We start from the raw sequence: 26,425 nt of genomic DNA, 5'->3' as shown, positions 1-26,425 counted from the left end.
GCAGTCAGGAGCTGTGAGGAACAGCCAGGAACTGTGAGGAACAGCCAGGAACTGTGAGGAACAGCCAGGAACAGCGAGGAGCAGTGAGGAGCAGTGAGGAGCTGTGAGGAGCTCTGAGGAGCAGTCAGGAGCTCTGAGGAGCAGTGAGCAGCAGTCAGGAGCTGTGAGGAGCTCTGAGGAGCTGTGAGGAGCTGTGAGGAACTGTAAGGTGCTGTGAGGAGCAGTGAGGAGCTGTGAGGAGCAGTGAGGAGCAGTGAGGAGCAGTGAGGAGCAGTGAGGAGCAGTGAGGAGCAGTGAGGAGGAGGTGAGGAGCAGTGAGGAGCAGTGAGGAGCAGTGAGGAGCAGTGAGGAGCAGTGAGGTGAGGAGCTGTGAGGAGCTGTGAGGAACTGTAAGGTGCTGTGAGGAGCAGTTAGCAGCTGTGAGGATCTGTGATGGCTGAGTCTCGCAGGGTTCAGTTGACCACTCTGTCCTTGGATGCAGCTCCGTCCTCAGATGAACCGGCTGCGGCCCACAAGTCTCCACCAGGTGCTGAGCAGGTGAAGGAGAACGGTCCGGACCGACCCGCAGACACAGAAACAGTCCGACTGGTGCTGACTTTGTTTGACTCTGATGAGAGGAGCTTCCCAGAATTCAGCTACAGTCAGCTTGTTGACAACAAGGTGGGTTTAAATCTGCTGAGGGTCACTCAGACCAGTCAGACCAGTCAGACCACTGAGACCAGTCAGACCAGTGAGACCAGTCAGACCAGTCAGACCAGTGAGCTCAGTGTTAATGTCCCACAGCTGCTGTACAGAGTTAACAAACATCAACATCAGCCTTCATAGTATACACAATATACACGGTGGTGCTGACTGGTTCTGTCTGATTATCACATCAATATTATGAATATGAATAAATATTATGAATTCTCTTAAAGGATAAAACAAAAGTTGTTTTTTTGTCTGTTTTTACTTTTAAGTGATTCAATTAAAAGTAAAGCTACAATAGCTACTATAAAATAATTATAAATATTTGGTATTTTGAAAAAAAATTCCAGATTCAGAATTTGGTTTGAATAATCTTTTTTTTTTTTTATACCGCTGGTTCACTCTGATACACTGAACATTACAGAATCATCTTGCAGTCAGTACTTTTGGATAAGTAGTCCAGTTACCCAAATGTTTTGCTTTCTCTTACTTACAACTACTTAAAACACGCTGGGGATAGTGTGATATCAGTGCATGTGTGCATTACAAGACGAATGAAATGTGTTTGGGGATCAAAAATATCCACAGAAGTAAAAATTCAGATGCGTAACAGGCAAGAAGAGTTTATTTTGTAGCACAATTCAGACACAAGACGACACAAAGTGCTTCACAGGAGCATAGAATAACATTAAAGGGAGACGACAAGAAACAAAACATTAAAACAAGTTAAAATTAGGAATATAAGCTAAAATATAATATGTTTAAAAGCGGCGAGGCCGAAGAATAAAAGTCACAGTGAAGTTGGAGCTGAACTGCAGTTTTCAAGGAGTTTGTTCCTGATGTGTGGAGCATGATAACTGAACAGATCTGAGAACTGGAGCGACGTGATCTACTCACAGAATAAACAATCAAGTAAAACACTGACATGTCCCAAACTCATTTGGAGTAGAGTAAGATTATTTAGCCTTTTGTGTAAAGGATTTGCATCTGTTTTCTACTTTTTCCTTTTAAAAATACCCAAATCACAGAGAGTCTGGATCATGTTTGCTTGTCGAACAACCTGAACATGCCGGGATGCTCCAGTGAGTAATGAATGAGGGATGAAATTCACAAAGATCCTGCAAAACCTGAGCTAAAAACACGACTGCAGGACACACAACTGCTTTTATTTTTGTGTAAAACGTTTGATATGAGACTTTTTTGTTTTGTTTATTCAGATCAACCACAGGAAAGATGAAGTCCCTCTGAGCAGATTTGACAACGAGGACAAGAGAGCGAACGAGGAGGCCGCTGCTCTGGCAAAGAAGTTTGAGAAGAAATATGTGAGTGTTTTTCTTTTTCTTTTGCAATCCTCAGATATTAGTAAAGATACCAGATGATTAATCTCTTCAGCTAAACGTTGTCATGTACAAACAGCACGACGATGTTGTGTGTCGTCTCTCTTGCAGGGCGGCAAACCCAAGAAGAAGAAGGACCGCATTCAGGACTTGATCGACATCGGATACGGCTACGATGACGAGGATTCGTTCATTGACAACTCTGAGGCTGTGAGTCGGTGTCAAGTCATAAATTAGAGGCAATCCAAACACTCCACTCAAGACTAAGTACCAAAATAACGATGGAGATATCAAGTTTTCAATATCTAGGAATGAGGCTCCACTTCTTGTCTTGTTTCCCTTCAGATTGTCCCCAAATGTCACATTTAGAGGCGCTTCAATCTTTCTGAAACTTTTCCCCAACTGATCAAATCCGCTTGCTGGTCTCTGTAGTATGACGAGTTCGTGCCGGCCTCCATCACCACCAAGTTCGGTGGATTCTACATAAACTCCGGCGTGCTGCAGTTCCGCCAGGCTTCCGACTCGGAGGACCAGCCAGCGGCGGAAACACTCGAGCCCTCAAAAGTAAGACGTGCATCTAAAAAAGCAGCATGCGGAGCGTTTTAATGAATGTTTGATCAGTCTGAGGGAGCACATTTTAACATTTTAGATGGATGTTTTTGATGCTTTTTCATCTATGAGAGAATGCCAAGCCGTTTTTGGCACCAATGAGTCACATCTCTAGGTTTTTCAATGTGAACTGAACCTGATTTAAGATGTTGCGCATTCAAACACTCTTTAGAAACGTAAACTCAATGGCGGACAGGATAAACCACAGAAGAAGAAGCCGTGCAGAGAAGATGAAGGGGTGAAGAGCAAAGTGGTTCGTAGGTCGAGGTGAGGCCGACCAAAGCAGCGATACCTCCTGTTCGATTTATGATTCTTAGATCACAGATTGGAGATGTTCAGACTGTATTAACACTAGAAGACACATTGTGGTTTGGTTATCAATCAATTTCAAGATCTCTCATCCGTTTAATTTGCTCATCTTGTAGCACTTTGTCTGCGATTGGACCGGATGGCGAGATGAAGAAGAAAAAGAAGAAGTCCGTCGGCACGTTAAGCGTCACCAGCATGTTGAAGAAGTTTCAGAGGGAGAAGGAGAAGGAGCGACAGAAGGTGGAGAAGTCGCAGAGGGCGGCAGCGATCATGGGCGTACCCACAATCCCTCTGTGCCCCGCGGATGCAGCTGGAGGGGGCGGCTCAGGACTGACCGACCCGCTCCTCAGTTTAATCGGATCCATCAATGACCACGCTCTGATCCAGGCGGCCAACACGGTGGATTTCGATATCGATCTGGACTCTTTGTTAGACGTCACCGAAGGGACTTTGTCTCCAAAGATGGTTCCTCAACCCGCCACGGAGACGCAGCTCTTTCAACCCAAAACTGAAGATCAAACTCAACTCCAGTCTCTGAGTACAAAGACTAACTCGCAGCTGAAGCCTCATTCAGAACCCGTCCAGGTCCAGTCACAACCCAGTTCTACATCAGCTCATCTGTGTGTCCCGCTGCCAGACGGACTTCCCGCAGGACTGGGAGACAGCATCCGAAAACTGACAGCGGTAAGAATTTTGTTGTTTGCGTTTGTTCAAGTTAACAATTTTTTGCGTGCGTTGACAAAATTAAGCATCGCTGCTCAGTGGAAAGGCATACAATGGACGCACAGATGACTTGCACTCATTTTTCAGGCTGCCAAGACCTCAGAGGGCGAGTCAAAACTCAAGTTCTTCACTCCGGAGATCAACTCAATCCTGCTCGAGTGAGTTGTCCAACAACAAAGATGAAGCTCTGCAACAAAACAAGACGACCCACTCGAACAAATATCCTCCCAGAGCACTGCTAGTGGGCTGAAATGTCACATCCGCACAGATTCGAGTCGTTGATATCAAACATCAGGGGTCAGTTGATGGAAAAGGAATTTAAATTTCTGCACACTTGCAAATCGTTCAGTCTGTAAAATGTCATCAAATGTCAAGGTGAGTTCTCACAATGGCTCCTTTTGTCCAACCAGCTGTTTAAAACCCAAAGTCTCTTCATTTACTGTCAGAAAAACAAAGAAAACCATCACATCATCACATTTAAGAAGCTGGATTCAACATCATTTTAAAATGTGCGGGCCGTATAGTAATCAGACAGTTGCTGGTTTGAATCCCTGGCTCCCGTAGCTGCATGCTGAAGTATCCTTGAGCAAGATGCTGAACCCCAAGTTGTCGTGATGAGCAGTCGGCACCTTGCTTGCTCTGAGCCGTGTGTCGACTGGAAAAGCGCTCAATAATACAGGTCCGTTACTATTTAGATCAGCTGATATCCGCTTTGAATCATAAAGCCATGTGTTCCTGGTGTTAGCCGTCCAGAACGTGGTTTAAAGGCCCAGTATGTAAGATTTCTTTGTTTAAAACATTCACAGCTCTGATGTCTAAGTGTCGTGTTGCAGGGATAGTTAGCATGCTAACCAGCTAGCCTCAGCCCGTCCTGTTCTGAAGCTCGTATGCTAGCAGTGGAAACACCAACTCTCCGACCTGAACTCTCGCACTGGACTGCCAGCTGCACGGCTAACTTGGCTAACAGCAGCTCACCCTGCAGCAGTTAGCAGTAGGGGTGTGCCAAAATATCGATACTACGATATATCGCGATATTTCGTATTGAGGTACGTTATCGATACACTGGTGCCAAATATCGATTTTAAAAAATGTAAAAAAAAAAATAATTCTTTTTTTTTTTTTTGGCCCACCACCCCTCTTCGGAGGACAGCTTTATCTTTATTCAAACATAGGTATACAACCAAATAAAATTTAAAAAAATGGTTTAAGTAGTTTTGAAACCCACACATATAGATATTTAATCATTGTTGTAGTCAGTGTGTGTTAAGAAGAGACACTGTGCAATATACTCTGTTTACTTGGCTGTCATTCATGTGAAATTGATTGACAATGTATTGTCATTCCTGTGAAATGGATTCAGTGCAGTCAATAAATTCTGAATTTCTTCAGTGACACAGATATCGTGATGTATCATGGATGAAATTTCTTGCAATATATCGATTATCGCAAAATCACTGTATCGTGATATTATCGTTATCGTGGGCAAAATATCGTGATAGTATCGTATCGCGAGGTACCTGATGATACCCAGCCCTAGTTAGCAGTTACTCTTGTGATATGCTGCGCCCTGTTTGTTTTGGTATGAATGCGGTGGTCAGTTCCTACATTTATAGTTCACATGTCGGCCGTCTCGCTGTCTCTGTCCAGTATTGAGCTGCAGTGTCGGGAACAGGGAGGCCAGCTGCGCTCCAAGGTGTACACACACCTGTCGTCTTTCCTGCCCTGCAGCAGAGACACACTCCTCAAGCGTGTGAAGAAACTGTTGCTCACACACACGGTGAGTGTGTATTAATGTGCAGAATGGGTTGTTCAGGTTTTTGCATGTGACTCGCTTGTTAAATCTGACTCTGATAAGGAGGAACCACCTGATGTGGAGGATCCAGTGCACAAACTCAAGGAAGCCATTGGCAAAGCGATGCCCGAGCAGATCGCACGCTTCCATGAGAGCTGCCAAGTGTATGAACACGTCAAGACTTTAAAGTAAGTTCACTAGTGAATGTTTCAGGTTAATGAGTTTGGTAAAACAACACTTCCTATCCTGGATTTAACTTGTGCTGTTATAGATTACTGCAAGACGATGGGAGTGTTTTTCAACCGAACCCTCTTCTTGTGTTTCAAAATGAAAGTTTTCGGTACATTGGTCACACAACCCCTACCAGGTCGGCTATCTATCAGCGTCTTGAATACTACGACTTGATGAGCCAACCTTTAAATAATAGCCTACCTGATGAAGGCTGGATGACCACAATGCAGTATTTAATTAAGCTCTTGGATAGCTCACCTAGTAGATTGTGTTTTCTATCTACCAAGGTTGAGACTGGAGGTTCGATTCCAGCCTGTACCTTCGCTGCATGGGGTAAAACTGGGCAGTCACATAAAAACTTAAATTTTGAGGTGACGCTTTTTTAGAAGTCTTTAATTACAGTTGACAAAAGGTCTAAAATTACTTTGTTAGAACCTTTTAATTTTGAACCCTGTAAGGATGTCTCTTGGACATCGATGGTGAACGTTGGATATGTTTTGCTCATGAAAAACCATCTCGAAATCAGATATGCCAAAAAACACACATGTGATGCAATTGCTTTGATAATTGTATATAACAGGAAACGATGACGATGCATCAGTAAAGGTTTGGTACTTTACAGCTAATGTTTAACAATGTTTATATACACGAGGAATCAGTCCAGATGTGCAGCAGAGTTCTGGTTCACTGGAAATGTATTTCTTTCCCGTCTGGCTCTGGTTCTGTTGATGTCAGAGCGACTGAGGAGGAGAAAGAAGGCAAACAGAAGCTGAGCACTGGGCCGGAGGACGGCGTGGAGGAGAAGGGCGGGAGAAGAGGCGGTCCGAAGAAACTGTTTAAATGGAGCGACGAGATCAGGTCAGAAACATCGAAGAGCGTCAGATTATTTGACGTGGTCTCGTATCTCGCTCTCTGCCGTGAAATATACATGCGTAACATTTCCTCTCCTGCAGGGAGTGCTTCTGTCATTTGTTAAAGGTGAAAATGGAGCGATATAAAAAGGAAGGGAAAGGCAGCCAGGAGATGGAGGACTACCTGAAAACCATGTTGGACAATGAGGTCAAACCAATTTGGCCCAAAGGGTGGATGCAGTCTAGGTATGTGACGCTGGTGCAGAATCATAAAAACCTGATTATCATTTGTTTAAAAGTGCTTCTCTACCTGATTGTATATGCAGACGTGCTCTGTCTCCACATGTGTCGCTGCAGGGTGCTGATGAAGGAGAGCAGGAGCATTTTAAACCTCTTCCCGTCGTTGCCGTGAGTACAGCGAAGAGTTTTATTCCTGGCAGAAGCTGCAGATCTTACGTAGAGTCAGATTTTTCCGGGTCGCAGGATGTCCACTATTACTAACTCGCTTCATGTCTCACATGTGCACTCAGAGTAAAGAGAACCAAGCCTGAGAAGAAGCAGTCGTCTCTCAGTGGTTGTTCAGTAATGTCAGATGGCTGCAGTGTTCTCCAGGGATCTGTGTCGAGGAAAGGACTCCACCAGGAGGTAGACGGCGTCTCTATCGAGGGATCAGATATCTCTCTTTCTGTTCCACTCGGTGCTGTGAAGAAGGAAGTCGTTGCTATGAAGAAGGTGGAGGTTAAACCCGGAGGCAGTTCCTCCACACCTGCGGAGTCGGTGGAGCCTCAGGTCAACGTCACGCCTGCTCCGACTCATTCGCTTCTGGACCTCCTCGCCGATCAAGCGCTGGCTCGGGAGAAACCTTTCTCGCTGTCCCAGGAGCTCCTCGCAGCAGCTGTCGCCAAGTACAAACGCTCGGTTCAGAACATGAGCTTTGTTGTGGACTCCAAAAGTCCTCCTTTTCCTCCGCCGCCTCCTCAGTCCAGCCCGGTGGGTTTCCCGGTCAGTGGTGTGTGTCAGGTTGTTCCGTCCAAACTGCTGCAGATCGGCGACTTGACCAAACACGTGGATGCTGGAGAGGTTTACGTCATCTCTGACGATGATCCTGACGATCCTGTGCCGTGAAAACCCCCGATGCAGATTATCACAGTAAGTTTTATTTATTTTTGTAGTGGAAACTTTGTGTCACCTTTACAGTTAATTTATTCTGAGATGGCAGAATGAGATTCAGAGATTCAGTCCTTCAAACAGACAAATCTAAATGAACAAAGTTTAATGTCCTTGTCTTCATCGGTGGACTGACGAGGCACATAGAGTTGAATAGTTAGTCATTTGTTTGTTGCCTAACTCCATGTGATCCAGTTTAAAGTATTCCTGAAGTTTTTTTTTCCTGATTTAAAAGAAATAAATGGAAGCATTAGATATTCTGACACCTGAACTAGCTACATCTGTTAATGAAGACCATGAGATCTGGTTGAGGAAAAGGCTAGTTAATTAATCTTGACGTATGTAGTTTGTCAAACTCATTTTCCAACATCGTTATACAACATTTGGAATCAAACCGTGCACCAGACGTACTAAATTACCATCAATAGTCCTTACTTAAAGATTTTTACCGAAGTACAACCCAAAGTTTAGTAGTTTTGTCAACTTTTTGGAACGTTTTTGACGTTGCAGGTTCTATTTCAGCTATCAAACATGTAGAACCCACCACCTGAAGTCGTCCTTATATAAAATACACAAAAGCAGCAGTTATTGCTGCAAACTAACTTGTAATTCTGATAGATTGCGTCGGTGCCATCAACAGTTCAGTTCAGTCACACTGCCCAACACATGTTGTCGATGGATCAGAACCAAACATCTTGTATGAGTTTTGTCTTTTTCTTTCAGAGTGCTTCAGTCTCCTTGAAGCCGGACCGACACGTGATCGGACTCTGTGACAGAATCAGCTGTGGAAGTGGAAAACTAATATTAAACAAGCTGAAGATGTGTCACATTGTGCTCTCTGTCACTGTAGCTGTGAAGACACTGAAGATTTTACAATTCATGGTTTTGACATTTTGAAAGGAAAAGCGGCACTTTACCTGTTGAGCAGAGAAGAGAGCTGACGTCCACCAGATCTGTTTCTGAATGATGTCAGTATGAGTTGGGACGACGATGATGATGATGATGATGATGATGATGATCTGGAGAGGCTTTGTTTGAAATGTACATGATTTACTTTGGATGAATAAATAATAAAGAGCCGACTTGTTTTTTTTTAGTTTTTTCTTTTTTTTTTTTTTAGCTTAATTGTCCTTATGTGAGGTTCAGTGCTCAGTCAACGTGACCGACAAAACATTTTAAACTTTTTACCTAATGTTACTTTTACTAGTCCTACTCGCTAGATCAAGGATGTGATTTATTATGGTTTTGGTGTGAACTCCAGGCTTTTTAATCACATCATTTGCCACGTTTACCTGACGATAATTAACCTGTGACTACGTTCACTGTATCTAAGATCAAGTGTCTGTTACCAGTTTAATGATTGCGGCTTTCTTTGCTCCAATAACTGAAGCTTCAACATCACAATCTGAAATATGAAGACCACATACGTCCATCTCAACACGCAACTGTATGACTTGAAGTCTAAATCAAGAACTCACTGCTGACGACACGAGATTGTTCAGCATTTTAATGTACAGCAGACGGAACATGATCTCGATTGAAGCGGACCTGATGCTTTACATTGTTTAAAGACTTGATACCACAGAAAATGTAACTCTCGCACACATTTCAGACATTGTAAGATCGCCAAAAGGTTCAGACGGCACATAAACAAGAAGAGACGGTGAAATGATTGTTGATTATTACGTTGTACAAACCTCGAGGGTGGATTTCTTTCAGAGCAGCTTTCAGTTTGGAAGTTCTTTTTGTTTCAGCTAGAGATTCATGGAGCTTTTCAGAAAATGTACCTGGACAGAAGCTCTCCAAAAAAAAACATTTATGTGCTTCTTTTTTTGGAGTTAAAATGAATCCGTTTGAACAAAAGCAAAGAGTCATCCCGGACACACGCTTCTCACACACAGTTCATCCAGACAGCCAGGAAACACCCCGCTGGGTTTTCCTCCTTCTGCTGTTTTACAGCCAGTTAATCATCTGAATCATTAAGACGGCCAACAGGAAATATCCGTTGCAGCTGTTTGCAGTTCCTGGAAAGAGAAAGAGGCAAATCAAAAGGACGACTTTGAACTTTTGACTCGGTTTCCATTTTTACTCCGATCCCCTTTTGATCATGCGAGATCTTAAAATAACAAACATTCAGGAAGGAAGACGAGTTTCAACATTTGTAATTAGAACTTATCTCTTTCAAAACAACAGATGCTTAAAATAGTTTAAAGGTTTCATGCTTAACACCGATTTATTTTAGTTTCTGTACATGATACAGATTTTAGAGTTAAACCTACCACCGCCACCGAGGACCTCAACCTCCACTGTAAAGTTTTTACGTTCCACAGGACCGATTGCCAAGACCGTGTATTTCCCAGCATGCTGTCTGCTCGAGGACGTGGGCAAGGCGACCACCTGCCCGTCTCTGAACCAGGTGACTCGCGGTTGGGGGTTTCCTCTCACCTCGCAGTTTAGGATCTCTCCCTCCCTCACCTGAAGTTTTGTCGGACAGCCGAGCTGTGGACCGACTGAGAGAGAAGACAAAAAGTGATGGAGAAGAAGGAGAAGCAGGGCTGTAGACGAATACTTAAAGCGAAACTCTCGCCAAAAATCAACCGAGGTTTTATTTGGGATGAATATGAGTCAAACCTTTGTGTAAAAGCATAATTACAACGAAAGAGGCACTTTTAAGATTTACCGTAGTTTCGGTTTTGGGCACGTTAATTTTGAACGGGAGAGCTCGGGGCAGGACACGCTAGCATCAAAATCGCTAATTTTAGAAGGCTCGACACAACATGAAACTTTGCTCGTAGCATCACCAGGGTCTCTACTCATGAACAAGAGCATTGAGAACATTGTTTGTGTACACAGAGTTTATGAAAAAGAAGGTTTTCGAACTACTCACGTTAGCTGCTGCATTTCCTGCGCGTCGCCGCCAGGCAGCCGAAAAGTGTCGATCCCCGAGTGCGACCTGACAGGCACGCTTGAGGAGCGGTTCACCATTACTCTCCTGCCTGTCAGGTCGCACTCAGGGATCGACACTTTTTGTCTGCCATGACGGCGATGCGCAGGAAAGCCTCGGTTGCTTTTTGGCGAGAGTTTCGCTTTAAAAGAAGAAATATCTTTAAAAGAGTAAAGAGAACAAGGAGAAGTAGAAAGTAGAAAGGGGCAGTTTTTTATTTTCACCTCACCGACATGGAGGTCGAAAATAAAAATTCTTACAGGTGAAAACGTGAGCAGTGTCACTCACAGTGGACAGCGGCAGTGATGTGTTGGGACTTCACCACTGGAGGATGCTGCGGTCCTTCAGGTCCCAGGTCCAGCTCGGCTTCACACCAGAACTCTGCTCCATCATCTTCACTACTGGTGGTGAAGTTTAAGGCGAAGATCTCGGTCACCGGTTCCTTCGATCTGCTGCTGCAGGACTGCGGTCGACCCAGCGCCTTCTGCCCTCTGTAGAAGGTGACGGTGAGGTTTTCGACGGGAGCGACACCCTCGACCGAACACTGCAGAGTGTACCGACGATCCTCCAGCATCGCTCCGGTGTGATTGACCAGGCTGATGGACACGTTGTCTGGAGGTTCTGTGGAGACGCATCGACAGGTAAAACCACACAGGAAAACGATGAAGGATTTTCTAAAATGTCAGAAAGATAAAATGAGAAACTCACTGTAGACTATCACAGGGACGTCAATGTGACACGGTCCATCCTGTTCTAATAACGCAAAGCACTGAAGCGTGAGGCTCCACACAGTCATGTTCACAGTCCAGACGATGAAACGCTCCATAGTGTAGGCCGGATTTGCTTTGAGCTGTAAAACACAAATCACAGCAATATTTGTGTGTTGCTAGTTTCTACAATCTGATCAAACACAGTAGCCTTCTAATAAATCCTCTTTGTGAAGTCTATAACACTGAGATTTGTCGGCACTGTCTCTGATAATATCTGGTCTTCTTGGACTCCGGTTGTCGTCCTGAGGAGCGCCTGTGTTGGAAGAGTTTTGGGAGTGCCTTGGAGAAGGTCTCTGACTTGGCCTGAAGTCCAGGATGGGAAGGCGAGGTCTTCCGTGGGCTGTTTTCAGCAGGACTGGGGACATTGTCGGACAGTGGAAGAACATTTTTTGATTAACTGCTGCCGCTGACTGATACGCCCTTTGTGGAGGAGGCAGAGCCGGAGGATTCAAGGGAAACATTAACCGTTTCCTTGATGGAGGTTAGAGAAGTAGTACAAAAAGCTCAGAGGCAGCAAGTGAATGAGATTCAGCATGAGATACTGAAGGATCTATAAAGCTGCGTGGAGCTCGGGGATGCAGTTTATGGCCTGGCAGACGCAGTTGTTGGTTACCATTTTTCAATCGTGTTGTTGTGTAAAACATCCCGTCACCAGACTTTTTTTCTACGATTCAGAAAGAATATGACCCGTCAGCTGATGATCACCGGAGGGACACAGTTTTCCGACACCGAGCAGCACTCCTGCCATCCTGTTTTTTGATCCTGCGACAAGTGTTTGATAACCTCATTTGAGGGAGCATTGCAAAAAAAAAACGTGTGTGTATCATATTTTTTTTTTGGCTTCATTTGGCTCTGTCTGTCCAGTGTGCACTGGGAGTCTGAAGAGGCTCAGATGAGAATCAGCACATCTGAGTTTGAAGCCATGGTGCCCTGCTGGGAAAACCTGTATCGTCTCCTGTCATGTTGGGTATGAGTCGCTCCACAGTTGCGACACAGATTCCCCCCAAAAAAGTCCAAAATATAATGCGATCATGTGCAAACAAACTGTTTGATGGTACGTTCCTGATGCCACTTTCATAACCGCACCGTGATACTTCCTCCTGCTGCCTCTTCAGTTGCAGTCCACAACTTTTCCAGTTCGCTGGCGTCTTTTGTGCTGCTTTCAGTCGCGTTAATGTCAATTTGCCAATTATCAACTTCCATTTTAATTATGTTTTACACAATGTCCCAACTTTTTTTAAGAATCAGGGTTGTAATATTGGTTTATAAGAGAGCACAGTTTCCCCTCACCGGTGAGACTACCCAGCCGAGACCAGAATAATCCATCCCTTGTCCAGAGCAGTTAGCTGTGAACGGATCTCCAAACCTGTGACAGGAGAGTTTACACAGGATTAGTTGTCACACATTTTTATATATATACATAAAGGCACATTTCTCTAACAGGTAGTGGTAGTTTTCAAAAACACAAATAATTGTCAAAAGTAATTGGTAAAAAGGGGATAAATTGGTAAAAAGGGGATAAACCAAGTTGATCCACATCTTCCAATGCTACATAAAGCATCAGATCACTTTTATACCGTCTCACTGTACTCCTCCTCTGCTTTCTCTTTTATTTTGAAAGGGAGGAAGGAAAAAACCCCTTTTCAATCACTGACATACCTGACCACCAGGGTGGAGGGCGACACCGTCAGTCGGCAGCCGCCCTTTCCTGCTGACGCTCCGGAGGCGCTGGCGAGACCGGGGGAAGGAGAGGGCAGAGATTGGAGGACTGTCGGAGCCGGAGAGGGAGGTAAAATCTGCGACAGAGGAGGCTGAGCAGGAGTGCAGATGGAAACAGGGGATGAGGTAGCTGAAGGGCACAAGGAGGGGTCAGCGAGCGGGAGAGGAACAATGACACAATAAGTCACTGACACATGTGAAAGGTATAAATAAAATCTCTTAAAGGCTTCCTCCAAATCTTTGTGGATTAGAGGAGTAGTTTCAAAACATTAAAGGTTATTTTTCATCTCAGAAATGAATTAAACAGCACTGTTTTTAAAGTATAAACAGAGAACACAGATTAGATCTCAAAACACAAACGTTAACAGGCTCTGCTCTTAGCGATAATCCACCTGGAGGAAAGAAACGATGCATCTCTTTGTCTGTTTGTATTTGTTCTTTACGCCGTTTGAACTTATGAGTCATTTTTCCCCTCTTGTCTTTTCATAACACAGGCGAGGGTCAATTGAATTTTGCCATCTCGTGAAATAATACTCTGTTTTAGCTGATCTATTGTGAACCATTGTTTCCCGGCGCACTGAATACACCCAGCGTGTTCCTCTGAGGAAGGAAGGACACCCTGCCCAAGTCAAAAGAACCCGCTCCTCTTTTCTATGACCATTGTTCCCCCGAATCCTGAGGTTTGTTCTGCCGCCTATCAGATGATCTCACTCACAGGAGCGACGGCAGTTTGTGTGTGTGTCAGCATGACTGGCCCTCCTGAAAGGTATGGTTGTGCTTTTACACATGGAAGTCTGCAAAATGAGTGAAATGAGACGACTGTCGCATTTATAGAGCTGAATATCATCAAAAACAAGGTGAATCTGTCATTAATGTTTCTTCTTCTTCTCATTCACGAGTAGTCAGTGAAGCAGGAAGCACTCAGATCAGATTTACTGACGAAGAAGTAACAACAACACAGTGTAGAAATGTGGCATTGTTGGAAAAATATACTTAAAAGTATCCAAATTAAAGGTGCAATATGTAAGAATATTAGTGAAAAGCATACAAGCACCAAAATAAATACTTATATGTTTAAATTATCAGCAGAATGTGAATGACAGTTCTGATGTCTATGTATTGTTTTGCAAAGATATAAGCTAGCATGCTAACCAGCTAGCCCCGACACAGTTAATTATAATGCTCCTGTGCTGCTGATGTAAACACAAACACAAGAATGAGTGTGTGTGTGTGTGTGTGTAGTTACACACTGTAGCTAACTGACACAGCTAACGTGTTCTCTCAGATTCATTCAGCTTCTCTCTCTGTATCACTTCCACCACACGGCTAAAAGAAATAAATAAACATCTATGAGTCATTTCCATTCAGTTGACTGAGCGTCGCCGTATTCTTTCATGTCACGTGTTGCTACAGTCAGGCTGAAGTTTTATAGTCCATAAAACATTTCTGGAGCTTCACAGCAAAACGACAACTTTCTCCTAAACAAGTGAAGTAGACGGGGACTTGTTTTAAGAAGTTAAAATAAAAAATAAAAAAAACGTGTCCTCACAGCTCATCCAGCCTAATCCAAGTTTCTGGAAATCGCAAAGATCCCAGATTGATTTTTAAAGTTGTTATTCACACCCTTTTAAAGCCAAAATCTATCGAATCAATTCTGGATCTGGAGACTCGACGGACGAGTTGTATGTTTTTGCTTGTTAAGTTGTTTTTCACACTTTAAAAAAGTCCCCATCTTTTCATTTTTGGGTGAACGGCTCCTTTAACACTGCTGTCATTGTTTATATGACCTTTTATATCCAGGTTTTTATTGTAGCAAACATTTGAGTTTTAATTTTGAATAAATAATGATCTTATTTTATTTTTGTTGCTACTCTATCGAGCTCTGACGTCCCCAATTGTTTCACAATTTTTACTATTAGTCTATTGTTGTTTGTATTTTATTCTGATATTACCGTATTTTTGAACATTTTCTTTAGGATTAGTACATTTAATCTTATCTTAATTTATCTTATCATCCTCTGAACAGTATTGAATTTAAAGTATAAAGTACAACTACCTCAAACTCATACAAACTCTAACTGGTTATCAAGCAGTTTCACCGTCTTTCTGTGACCTATGCAGGCCAGGGGAATCATCAGCAACAAGATTGACTATTTCTATAGAATTATTATTTAATGTTAATTGAAGAGTCTCAAAATCGAGGGAAGAAGCTGCTCTGTAGTCTGGTGGTGCTTCACAAAAACAAAATTAACTTTGTCTCACGGTCTTCAACTTCAGCCAGAATCAGAACTAAAATTAAAGTATCTTGTAGGCTTTAAGAAAAGTAAATGTACATTAGATAGTTTTTAGTTCCACCTTGATGTGTTTCCCTTTGTGATCTACCTGTAGGCTCCGCCCTGGAGGTCCAGACCCCCCACAGCGTTTTGAGATAAATCTGAGAGTTCGTGAAATAAATTCATAAAGTTCTTCTCAGATGTTTCAGTTGAAAGAGCTTAAAAACCCAACAACAATGCTAATCACGTTGCTTTCATTACTTTTACCTTGTTTAATCTCTTTAGTCCTCTGAAAACATCTTTAAAAAGTAACGATCACTCTTTGGCTGAGCTGCTCGCTGTGATGAGTCACCTCACCGCTGATCACCGCTGATCACCGCTCTGACTGCTCTCTCATCACGTTTCCATCTCGTTGCACCTGAACACACAGTGGGTTTCAATTAGCCGTCGCTTCACTCACCTGAGCCGAGCAGGCTGACCAGCAGAAGCGTGATTGGCCGTCCACAGATCTGCATCCTTCCTCAGTTTCTGGTTTCTTGGCTGCTGATGTGATGATGCTCCTCTCTGCAACGCCAGAGTCTGTCTGTGTGATGCTGGCAGTGAGACGTCTGAGGAAACACACAGTTACTTCAGGTTTTTATGGGCGTGTGTGTGTGTGCTTTTGTGTATGTGTTCAACATTTGTGTGTGTGTCTGAAGCTGATGATCAGGCGATTCCCTTTTCTTTGGCCGCTGAAACCCACCATGGGCGTTCTCTGTTGGTATATCAAGAGAGGAAGGAAGGGAGGGTCAAGAATAACGCAGTGAAGTGCTGCAGCACAGAGGGCAAGAATGAGAGCACATTCTGTGTGTGTGTGTGTGTGTGTGTCTGTGTGTGTGAGTGTGTGTGTGTGTGAGCAGCTACACACAGCAGCTAACTATTGAGAAAGCAGCAGATTGAAAGATAAAGTGTTATCACAGATAGATTCAGCTTTACTTCCACCACAAACTCAGCCGGGTGTCAAAGTGTGAATGTTGTCTTTTCAAACCATTTGGGATCTCAAGACTCACCTGACGAGTTTCACAGGGTTTTTTTTTGGGGTGTGCTGTTAAAAAACAACCAGAAGAAAACATAAACTAGCTCGATACACCTCATCTAACATAATCCAGGTGTCCAGAAGCTCCAAGATCCCAAACTTGTATGAAAAAACAACATTTTTTGAGCCATTTTATGTTGTTTTTAGGTTTTTAAAACAAGTCCAGATCTACTAGTTTATGGAGAACGCTGCAACACTGATTTTCTGTGAAGCTCCAGAAATGTTTTGCAGTCTAAGAAACTTCACCCGACTTTCCATTGAGGGGGCAGATAATGACTGATTTTTTTGTCATTTTTGGGTGAACTGCTTCTTTAAGGCTGCTATAATCCATATTTTCATATAAAATGGACAATGAGATTGAAGGACGGCAGTAGTTTCAGCGTCTTTTCAGCTCAGCCCGTACCTTTACTGTTTTAGTTCACGTTGCTATGATTGTATGTGTGATTATCATGATCAGGCAGGTGTTTCCAGTGAAAGTCTCTCATCCCTTAGCAAAAAGTAGTATACTTGAAGTTCATTTTATTAAGTATGCTTGAGTATAAGTATAAGTATAAGTATAGCAAGTATACTATGGACAATGTACTTGTAGCGTACTAGAAAGTATACTAATTTAATACTTCTTCGGACTAAATTGGAACATTTTAAGTTCATCAAGTACACTCATCTATATACTACTAGTATACTAAGTATATACTTGTAGTCCACATTTTAGTTTATTAACATGTAAGTTCATAACAGGGGTAATACCTCAAAGCAAGTGTGTACAGTGAAAAACATTTTTTTTCTGCTAAATTAAATGTAAGTACAACTCAATGACTCAACCCTTTTCTGTACTAACATCAAGATATTGTAAGTAGTAGTACTTGTAATGTGTTTCTCTAGCAAGAGATTCACCATTTATTATCTTACACGTCCACAACTTAACAGACAGGAAGTCTCTCCCGGAAAACACCCCTTCACTCACGGTGCCAACATTTTTATCGTCTTTGTTAATTCGACACAGTTTAACCACAGAGCAAGGATGTCAATTAAACCGCAACCGTCTTACACATCATCTTATTCACAAACACATTCACGAACCATAATTACACCAACAACAACAGAATACCCAAGAGTCTTTGTGCCACAGTCCACAGTATACTAAAGTACAAGTATAAGCTTTAGTATTAAAGTATAAGTCTAAGTATTAATGTACTTAGTCTTAGACTATTCTTTATACTTTTCAGTATAAGCCAAGTATACTTCACCATACTTTTCTTAAGTATATAATATGTAGTATATAAAAAGTACACTTCAAGTATACTGCCTCAGTTTTAGTATAAAATAAGTATACTTTTAGTACACTTGAATAAACTACTTTTTGCTAAGGGATAAAGCCTTCAGGCGCTACCTGCCCGGCTACAGACAGCAGAGTGACTGTAGCTGATGAACACAGTGGAGAGTTTGTAGCAGCAGACACTCAGTTATTTTGATCTGGAAATGAAAACAGAGAGTTAAATCACTGGTCATACACTCACCAGGTGTCTTCAGGTGTCTCCAGTTTGTCTCCATGTCTGCTGGATGTGTGAATATCATCTCTGTGACGTCAGTGTTGTGTCTACAGCTCGCTTCACTGCCCCCCAGTGGCCACAATCAAAGTGTCTGTACAGATGTTCAGCATGTTCCTGTAACATGTGTCACATAAACAGTTATTAAGTATTAATTAAAATCTAATTGGCAGGTAAACACTGGACTTAATACAATGTTTTACTAATAAATGAACACATTGATTAAATTACTTATTGTTTTATTTCATGGTGGTGTCACAAATTCACAACCAGCAGCAAAAATGATTATTATAAGATTTTAGAAATATTTGTGTTAATAACAGAATTGTATTTGAAAAGAAAAAGAAAATAGAAAAAAAACAATTTTCCGTCTAATTGCCTGATAAAAACCTGTATTGTCAACTCAAAAGTTATTTTATTGGTTTTTATTTGGTTTCTTGTGTTTGAATACTGTCTGTAGAGTGAATCGCTCCACTGTAGCATTAAAGTTTTACTGTGCTCTATTAATAGACAGGTGAAAATCAGTTTACCTCCATTTAATGATGCTGTATACTGTATGTATCAGGATGGAAACACAATGTGTCCTCCTCTTCTCTTTCTGTGAGTTTCTGTTTTTATATCCATAAATAATCTGAATTGATGCTCAACATGCAGTTTGTTAATATTGTTACTGAGGCCTGTTGTTTGTCTGGAGATTCAATGAGTCCAAATGAAGGACAGAAAAATAAAAACAAACAGTGATGAGATATAAAATCTCTCCTGGTGTTCAAAATATTCTTTTATTCTGATTTTATTTGTGTTTTCAGGTGAAAAGAGAAATAAAAAAAGCCTCCACAGCTGCTGGTGAAATATACAAATTAAGGTTGTGTTAACATTTGTATGTATTTTGGAATGAAATGACGTCACAGTGTCTTTCACCACTTGAACTTCTTTAGAAACTTCCTGTTGTACCAGTTTGAAATCGAAAGCAATTCATTTCCGCCATTTTCTGTACATTAACTCCAGGCTGCTGTCACACGGTGAGTGTTTTTATATCAGAGGGATCAGATGAGAAGCAGCTCTGGCCTCTGTGGTTCTGATGTGGTTCTGATGTGGTCCCACCTGTTGCTGCTCTGCTTCCTCTGTTTGATCAAATGAAGAAGCGGGTCAAAGTTTCATCAGGAGTGAAAACCCGCGGACTGACTGACTGTGATGTCACACTGACGGTACCGGTCATTATGTCACGTAACGCGTTACTATCCGCGTTACCGACCGAAGTGACGCGGTGATTGTTCTTTCTTTAAGAACCCGTCCGACACCAACAGGACCTCATTAGTAAAGGCTGTGTGTTTAGTTCAGCCGAGCCCAAAAGTTCCGTGTTCAGCCTCTGTGGGACTGAAATGAGCCTCATGATGAAGTCCGAGCGCACTTTCAATCACACTCTTCCTCTCATACAGCTGCAGCACCACCACAGACTGCACATCTAACAAACTAAATGATAACAAATAAAAGATAAAAGACTCACAACTTCATAACAATGTTGTATTAAATAGCCTGAGTGCTTCTTGAGTTCTCAGGATACCACCTAAGCTCTTATTAATATATAATTGTATCATAGCTGCACAAAGAACTGTTTATACGACTTATATAATCATATTTTTTTTAATGTGAATGACCTTTTAACACTTTCTGATAAAGCACTTAAAGATGCAGTCTGGAGAGAGAGAAAAGTGGACTGAGCCAGAATATTTGAGTGACACAGCTCCCAGGTCCCTCCTTCTTCCTCTCTGCCTTCTAAGCTCCTCCCACAGAGGAGCCAGCCGCACGAGCAGGCTTGTAACCAAGGTAACAGAGGAGGCCAGATAACCAAGATATCACATTCAAAATAACAAAAACAACATGAGCCCTGATTGTTCTATTTCTGATCAATACAACTAAATTACAATGACGAGTGCCTCATGCAGTTCACTGTAGAAATCCAGAGTAACAAACAATATTCATCACATCGCTGTAGACGAAGTAACCAGCTAATTATTGAGGTACTCATCACCACCATGCTGCCTTTCTGAAGCACGAGTAATGTTATTTCTCTAAACCAATTCAACCACGTCAGAGCGTACTGAACACTGACATTATTATAAGTGTCCGGTCAATTGAAAGACACTTTTGCTAACCAGTAGCCATAAAGGCAAAGCTAAACACTGCAGTTAGCATACAAGCTAACAAGCTAGATTTACCATCAAGCTATGTAGCTCGACTGCAACATCGTAATGTGAAATGAGCTATTGCAAGTATTACTATAACCGCCGCCACCATAGCATTGTGGTTAAAATATAGAATGAAACGTTAGCAGGGGTCCTTACTTGTCCAGCAGAAAAGTCCTTACAAATCCCACAGCTCCCTCCACCTCTGAAATGACGCTCCGATATTTATCCTAGCTTTCTCGCTGGCTCGGTCCAATTCTTTGTTATTGCACTGCTTTTCTTCATCAGTCTTCTTGTTTCTTCTCTTTGACGTGGGAAACTGTTCGGCAATTTTCGGCTCTGTTGTTGTTGTCTGTTCTCCGCCATTGTTTATAGTTTGGGCTTTAGCTTGAACGTATCTGACCAGGTAACAGCAGGCACTGCACTGCGTGAGGGAGGGGGGCTGCCAGCAGTGTATGCACGAGAATGATTGACAGTTCTCAGACACTCCCCTTGGCTCTGATTGGTTGTGTTGAGACGGCGATGGATTATTGCAAATCAAATTACAGCCACTGGGTGGAGCCACAGATGACTGACCTGTATCTTATTCTACTGTCAGATCATAATGACAATTTTAGCAAATATATAGAAAAAGAGTGATAGACTACAACTTTTAAGGGGCAGTTTGTAAGAACTTTAGTTGAACCGATGCAAAATTAAATACAATTATTTGCCTGTGAATAAATCAGTTTTGACATTATGATGTTTATGTATTGTGCTGCAGAGATGAGGTTAGCATGCTAACCAGCTAGCCCCATCAGACCAGTCACAGTCTGAAGCTTGTGTGCTAGTGGTGCTAACAGCAACACTCCCCTGATCCTCAAGCTCCTGGTCCGAACCGCAAGCTGCACAGCTAACTGAGCTAACTGGCTAGAAGTGACATAGTGCAGAAACAAGTGATGGAGACAGAGACACCGTGAGGACTTCAGAATGAATCTCAATGTTTGCAGCCTTTTCTGTTATTGACACTGATCTGGAACTCAATTCTGCCTCTTCCAGCTGTTCATTGAGCAGACATGTTGGTCTCACAGCTCCTCCTTGAGACTCTGGAAGAGCTTCGCCAAGGTGACTTCGACAAATTCAAGTTCTACCTTTCCGATAACGTTTTGGACAGCTGCGACCGAATTCGGCCAGCTCATCTGGAGAATGCAACCCGAGTGCAAACAGCCAGAAAGATGATAGACAGCTACGGAGAAGACTCGGCTGTGAAAGTAACTGTTAAGATTCTGAAGGAGATGAACTGCAACGGCCCTAAACAGGAGTTGGAGAGCAGATACGCAGGTGCTGTATGAGACGAGGATTGACTCATTCTTGTTCTCAAAATTTCTGCCTACTCCTCACAGCTCAGCTCCAGTGGATGTTATGAGATAAAGCAACTGAAATCAGTCACTTTCCAGTTTTTTTTTGTGTGTGTGTCTTTATTCTAATTATTTGCATCTCTATCTTTGCATCTGCAGCGGGAAAGCCAGCTACACCCGCCCCCTCCTCCTCCTCCTTCTCCATCACTGATCCTGCAGCCTCCTCCTCCTCCTCCTCCTCCATCGCTGATCCTGCAGCCTCCTCCTCCTCCTCCTTCTCCATCACTGATCCTGCAGCCTCCTCCTCCTCCTCCTTCTCCATCACTGATCCTGCAGCCTCCTCCTCCTCCTCCTCCTCCATCGCTGATCCTGCAGCCTCCTCCTCCTCAGCTATGAAGCTGAGGAGAAGGAGGCTGCTCCTGCAGCGATGACAGCTCAGCAGGGATCTGTGGTCTTCACCCTGAACGTCACCAGTGGCACAACTGGAGGCTGGAATATAACCAACAATAAATCAACTCCTGAAACACAACCAGATGAGACAACTTAACCTGCAGTCCTCCATCTACAGACGTGCTATTTGAAACAACATCAACATGAACTGTAGCATATTGACATAGGAGTTAAGAGTTACGCTGACAAATACAATAATGAACACTTATCAGGTGTCTCCAGTTTGTCTTCATGTCTGCGGGATGTGTGAATATCATCTCTGTGACGTCAGTGTTGTCTACAGCTCGCTGCACTGCCCCCGAGTGGCCACAATCAAAGTGTCTGTACAGATGTTCAGCATGTTCCTGTAACATGTGTCACATAAACAGTTATTAAGTAATAATAAAAATCGAAATGACAAGTAAAAATGTGATTAAATGCAGTATTTTACAAATGAGTAAATCCATGAATTTATTAAGTTATTAAGTGTTTTTATTTCATGGTGGTGTCATAAACTCAAAAGTCTTTTTATTGGTTTTATATTCTTTACGTTGTGTTCCAGATGCTTCGATCAGGGCGGAGGTTCAGTCTCACTGATTTATCTTTTATATATTATCGACTTTTGGCTTTTTAAACAAACTATAACCTCCATGACCTGTGTGATAGTGTGAGTGATGTCCTGTGGTTGATTTATCATGTACTTGTGTTTGAATACTGTCTGTAGAGTGAATCGCTCCACTGGGACATTAAAGTTTTACTGCACTCTATTAATAGACAGGTGAATATCAGTTTACCTCCATTTAATGATGCTGTATACTGTATGTATCAGGATGGAAACACAATGTGTCCTCTTCTTCTCTTTCTGTGATTTTCTGTTTTTATATCCATAAATAATCTGAATTGATGCTCAACATGCAGTTTGTTATTATTGTTACTGAGGCCTGTTGTTTGTCTGGAGATTCAATGAGTCCAAATGAAGGACAGAAAAATAAAAAACAGTGATAAGATATAAAATCTCTCCTGGTGTTAAAAATATTCATTTTATTCTGATTTTATTTGTGTTTTCAGGTGAAATGAGAAATAATAAAAGCCCCCACAGCTGCTGGTGAAATACATAGAGACAGCTGTGTTAACATCTGTATGTATTTGTGGTGAAATGACGTCACAGTGTCTTTCACCACTTGAACTTCTTTAGAAACTTCCTGTTGTACCAGTTTGAAACCGAAAGCAATTCATTTCCGCCATTTTCTGTACATTATCCGCAGGCTGCTGTCGACACGGTGAGTGTTTTTATATCAGAGGGCTCAGATGAGAAGCAGCTCTGGCCTCTCTGGTTCTGATGTGGTTCTGGTGTTGTTCTGATGTGGTTCTGATGTGGTTCTGGTGTTGTTCTGATGTGGTTCTGATGTTGTTCTGATGTGGTTCCGCCTGTTGCTGCTCCGCTTTTTCTGTTTGATCAAATGAAGAAGCGGGTCAAAGTTTCATCAGGAATAAAAACCCGCGGACTGACTGACTGACTGTGACGTCACACTGACGGTACCGGTGCTGGTCGTCTTTTTTTTATGGATTTTAAATCACTCGACTTGTTTGTTTCTTCTGGATCAGTTCAGTCCCGTGTGTTGGTGTGTGTTTCTGCCGTGAACAGAGGATCAGGTGTGTGTCCTCACCTCAGGTGTGCGCGCGTGCATGTTCTCAACGACTTCCCGTGACAGTTTGTAATATAAAGGCGCTTTTAAAAGGTAATCAATGGATTTATTAATGTTGATTAGTAATATACTAATGAGCTATAGATGTAGCCTGTGAGCAGTGTAACGCGTTACATAGGCAATAAAAGTAACGTGTTACAGTGACACATTTCATTTAGCAGTAACGGAGTAACTCGCTACTAATAATAGTTAAGTAATATAGTACTTCAGTAATGTCACGTGACACGTTACAATCAATATGACTAAGCCTGCAATTAAAAATATGTATAGTATTATGTACAGTTGTAGTAAACACTCCTTCAGGACACTCACCTGTGCTCTTACACTGACTCTTTAAAGGGGCACTATGTAGTTTTGGTGAAGAAATTATGAACAGAAGAGAAAGATCTTCATTGACTGATTTATGTAATGGCTAAACAAATTAAATAAACAAACTCTCCTTGTTTTCATGACCAAATAAACAAACTGACCTTAAAGGACAACACGGTTTCATACTCTTTTACTTTGTTTATATGTGGCGGACCCTGCCACCTTTCCAGCTTCAAATAGTATTCTGGAGACCTTATTTTGCTCAGAGAACAGCTTGTTTATGCAGTTTTGGAAAAAGTACATATTTTGTATTGAGTTTGCATTATTACCTCCAGAGAAAGTTTGAATTTCTCTCACCAAAACTGCACAGTGCCCTTTAAAGGAGCACTTCGCGGATTATACTCATGTAATAATGAGCAGGTCACTGTTAAGTGTGTGAGAACAGTTTCATGTCCTCTGTGGTCCAAAGTCCAACCCTGCTGACGTCATCCCATGATTGTTTTCATTAAAGGTGCAATCATCTTGCATTATGGGAAATGTAGGAACGAGGAACAGGGCTTAAGTGGCACACCGCTGTCAAGCAATGGTTTGAAAATGTAATTATTGATTAGCGTTATACGTGCTATTAAAAAATAATAGTTTAAGTTCATATCTGGCTTCATGGCTGTCAGGACATATTAGTTTATTAATGTATAATAAACCATTTGTTCAACCAAAGAAAACTCCATTTATTTTAACTCTATTAAAGGAATATTGTAACCAATTATTGATTCTTAATAATAATTACACTGTGTACTGTGAAGCTGTCATATTCTCCGAGATGGTTGACATGAAAATCTCATAATTAAACATAATAATAATTGCTTGTGTTTTGACTTTTCCTCCAGCTGTTCAGTGAGCAGACATGTTGGTCCCACAGCTCCTCCTTGAGACTCTGGAAGAGCTGGTCGACGAGGAGTTAGAAACTCTCAAGTGGTACCTCTCGATGAAGATCCTGGACGGCTGCAACCCAATTCGGAAGGCGCATCTGCAGAATGCATCCCGAGTGCAAACCGTCAGTAAGATGATAGACAGCTACGGAGAAGAGTCGGCCGTGAACGTCACTGTTGAGATTCTGAGGAAGATGAACGTCAACAGCCATGCAGAGGATTTAAAGAGCAGATACGCAGGTGCTGTATGAGGCAAGGACTGACTTGTTCTTTTTCTCATCGTCTGTTACCTGTTCGTTTGTTGACATGTCTCTATACTAATTCTCTGCATCTGTATCTTTGCACCTGCAGCAGGAAAATCAGCTAATCCCGCCCCCTCCTCCTCCTCTTCCTCAGCTGCAGCACCTCCTGCAGCTCCTTCTGCTCCTGCAGCGATGACAGCTCAGCACGGAGCTGTGATCTTCGCCCCGAACATCGTCGGTGGCACAATGGGAGCCATGAATGTCACCATCAACAAATAAACTCCTGAAACACAACCAGACAACTTAACCTGCAGTCCTCCAGCTGCAGACGTGCTATTTGAAACAACATCTGCTGGCCAATCACAAGCAAATGTTTTCGCACGACCTAATCAGTTCTTAACAGGTGCAATGACAATTTTAAGTGTTTATTAATGTTTCGTTTTTATAGTTTTCCTGATCTTGCATGTGATTTCGCATGTCTGTGAGAAGAAGTGTGCAGATTTTACAGCCAAAACTTAAATTTTCTGGTAACAAAGTCATTTTTTTTTTTTTTTTAAAGCGTAGGTTCTTACGTAAAATTGTGAGCCATTTAATCTTTGCTAATTTGGAACCACCCTGCTGATACAGCTGGCTAAACAATGGCTGACAGGGGCGGGGATGGTTATAACACCTTATAAGAAAATGTTACAAACATCCCTGTAATCACAATTCACATATTTTCTCTATTCTACTCCTTTTTATTTCAGTATGCCAAGAAAGTGGTTGAGGAAAATGAATAATGTGGTGTCTGCACATGTACTTAAAGTTCCATCAGATGAAGTGAGGCACATTAAAACAGTGAGACTCCGTCTGCCATGTGACACTGAGCAGGTAGTGCAAGAATCAAAACCTCAGAGAACAATGTTAGATCGTCATCATCATCATCATCATCAAGCAGCCAAACAGTCTTTGACGCTCAGCAAATTTCAAACCCAAAGAAAAGTGTAAATTGTAAGTTAAAGGCCCACGAAAATCTGCACCCCTGGAAAACCTCCATCCATCTGTCACCACTGTGACTCTGATCCCTCTGATTAGATGGATGACACACACAGATACACACTCAGGTTCATGTTTTATCATTTAAGACAAAGACATGCTGTGTCTGAATTCAGGGTCTGCATCCTTCAGAGGAGCGTTTGAAGGCCAATTACATCACAACACCGCGCAAAGGCTGTCTCAATTCTTAGGCTCATCCAAATGCGGCCCTCTTTGCGCAC

The 26,425-nt window shown here is 42.3% G+C and overlaps 2 protein-coding genes across 4 annotated transcripts; one reads left to right on the top strand and one right to left on the bottom strand.

Annotated features, from left to right (window-relative positions):
- Positions 1–315: 315 nt before the first annotated feature.
- Positions 316–8,800, top strand: ubn1 (ubinuclein 1). 3 transcript variants are annotated; one of them, XM_030436115.1, is made up of 15 exons: positions 316–359; positions 425–660; positions 1,905–2,009; positions 2,136–2,234; positions 2,457–2,588; positions 2,806–2,900; positions 3,059–3,626; positions 3,753–3,823; positions 5,313–5,442; positions 5,521–5,645; positions 6,424–6,546; positions 6,642–6,785; positions 6,897–6,947; positions 7,070–7,688; positions 8,430–8,800. In XM_030436115.1, the coding sequence occupies exons 2-14, from the start codon at positions 433–435 to the stop codon at positions 7,662–7,664; spliced, it is 2,466 nt and encodes an 821-aa protein (XP_030291975.1). In that variant the 5' UTR covers positions 316–359; positions 425–432; the 3' UTR covers positions 7,665–7,688; positions 8,430–8,800. The 3 variants fall into 3 exon arrangements, with proteins under 3 accessions (XP_030291975.1, XP_030291995.1, XP_030291985.1); XM_030436125.1 differs by lacking the exon at positions 316–359 and having other exon boundaries at positions 369–660; positions 8,430–8,436; positions 8,516–8,800; XM_030436135.1 differs by lacking the exons at positions 316–359; positions 8,430–8,800 and having other exon boundaries at positions 367–660; positions 6,866–6,947; positions 7,070–7,243.
- A 398-nt stretch (positions 8,801–9,198) lies between these two features.
- LOC115592898 (intercellular adhesion molecule 1-like) lies at positions 9,199–16,155 on the bottom strand. The gene is made up of 7 exons (XM_030436150.1): positions 15,873–16,155; positions 13,080–13,269; positions 12,711–12,786; positions 11,359–11,500; positions 10,939–11,271; positions 9,986–10,216; positions 9,199–9,730 (listed from the first exon to the last, which is right to left on the bottom strand). Exons 1-7 carry the CDS (start codon positions 15,925–15,927, stop codon positions 9,660–9,662), a joined length of 1,098 nt encoding a protein of 365 aa, XP_030292010.1. The 5' UTR covers positions 15,928–16,155; the 3' UTR covers positions 9,199–9,659.
- Between the last annotated feature and the right edge of the window lie 10,270 nt (positions 16,156–26,425).

Source organism: Sparus aurata, chromosome 1, assembly GCF_900880675.1.
Source record: "Sparus aurata chromosome 1, fSpaAur1.1, whole genome shotgun sequence".
NCBI lineage: Eukaryota > Metazoa > Chordata > Actinopteri > Spariformes > Sparidae > Sparus > Sparus aurata.
The sequence above is the reverse complement of the archived record's forward strand: the minus strand, read 5'-3'. Positions and strand labels throughout refer to the sequence as shown.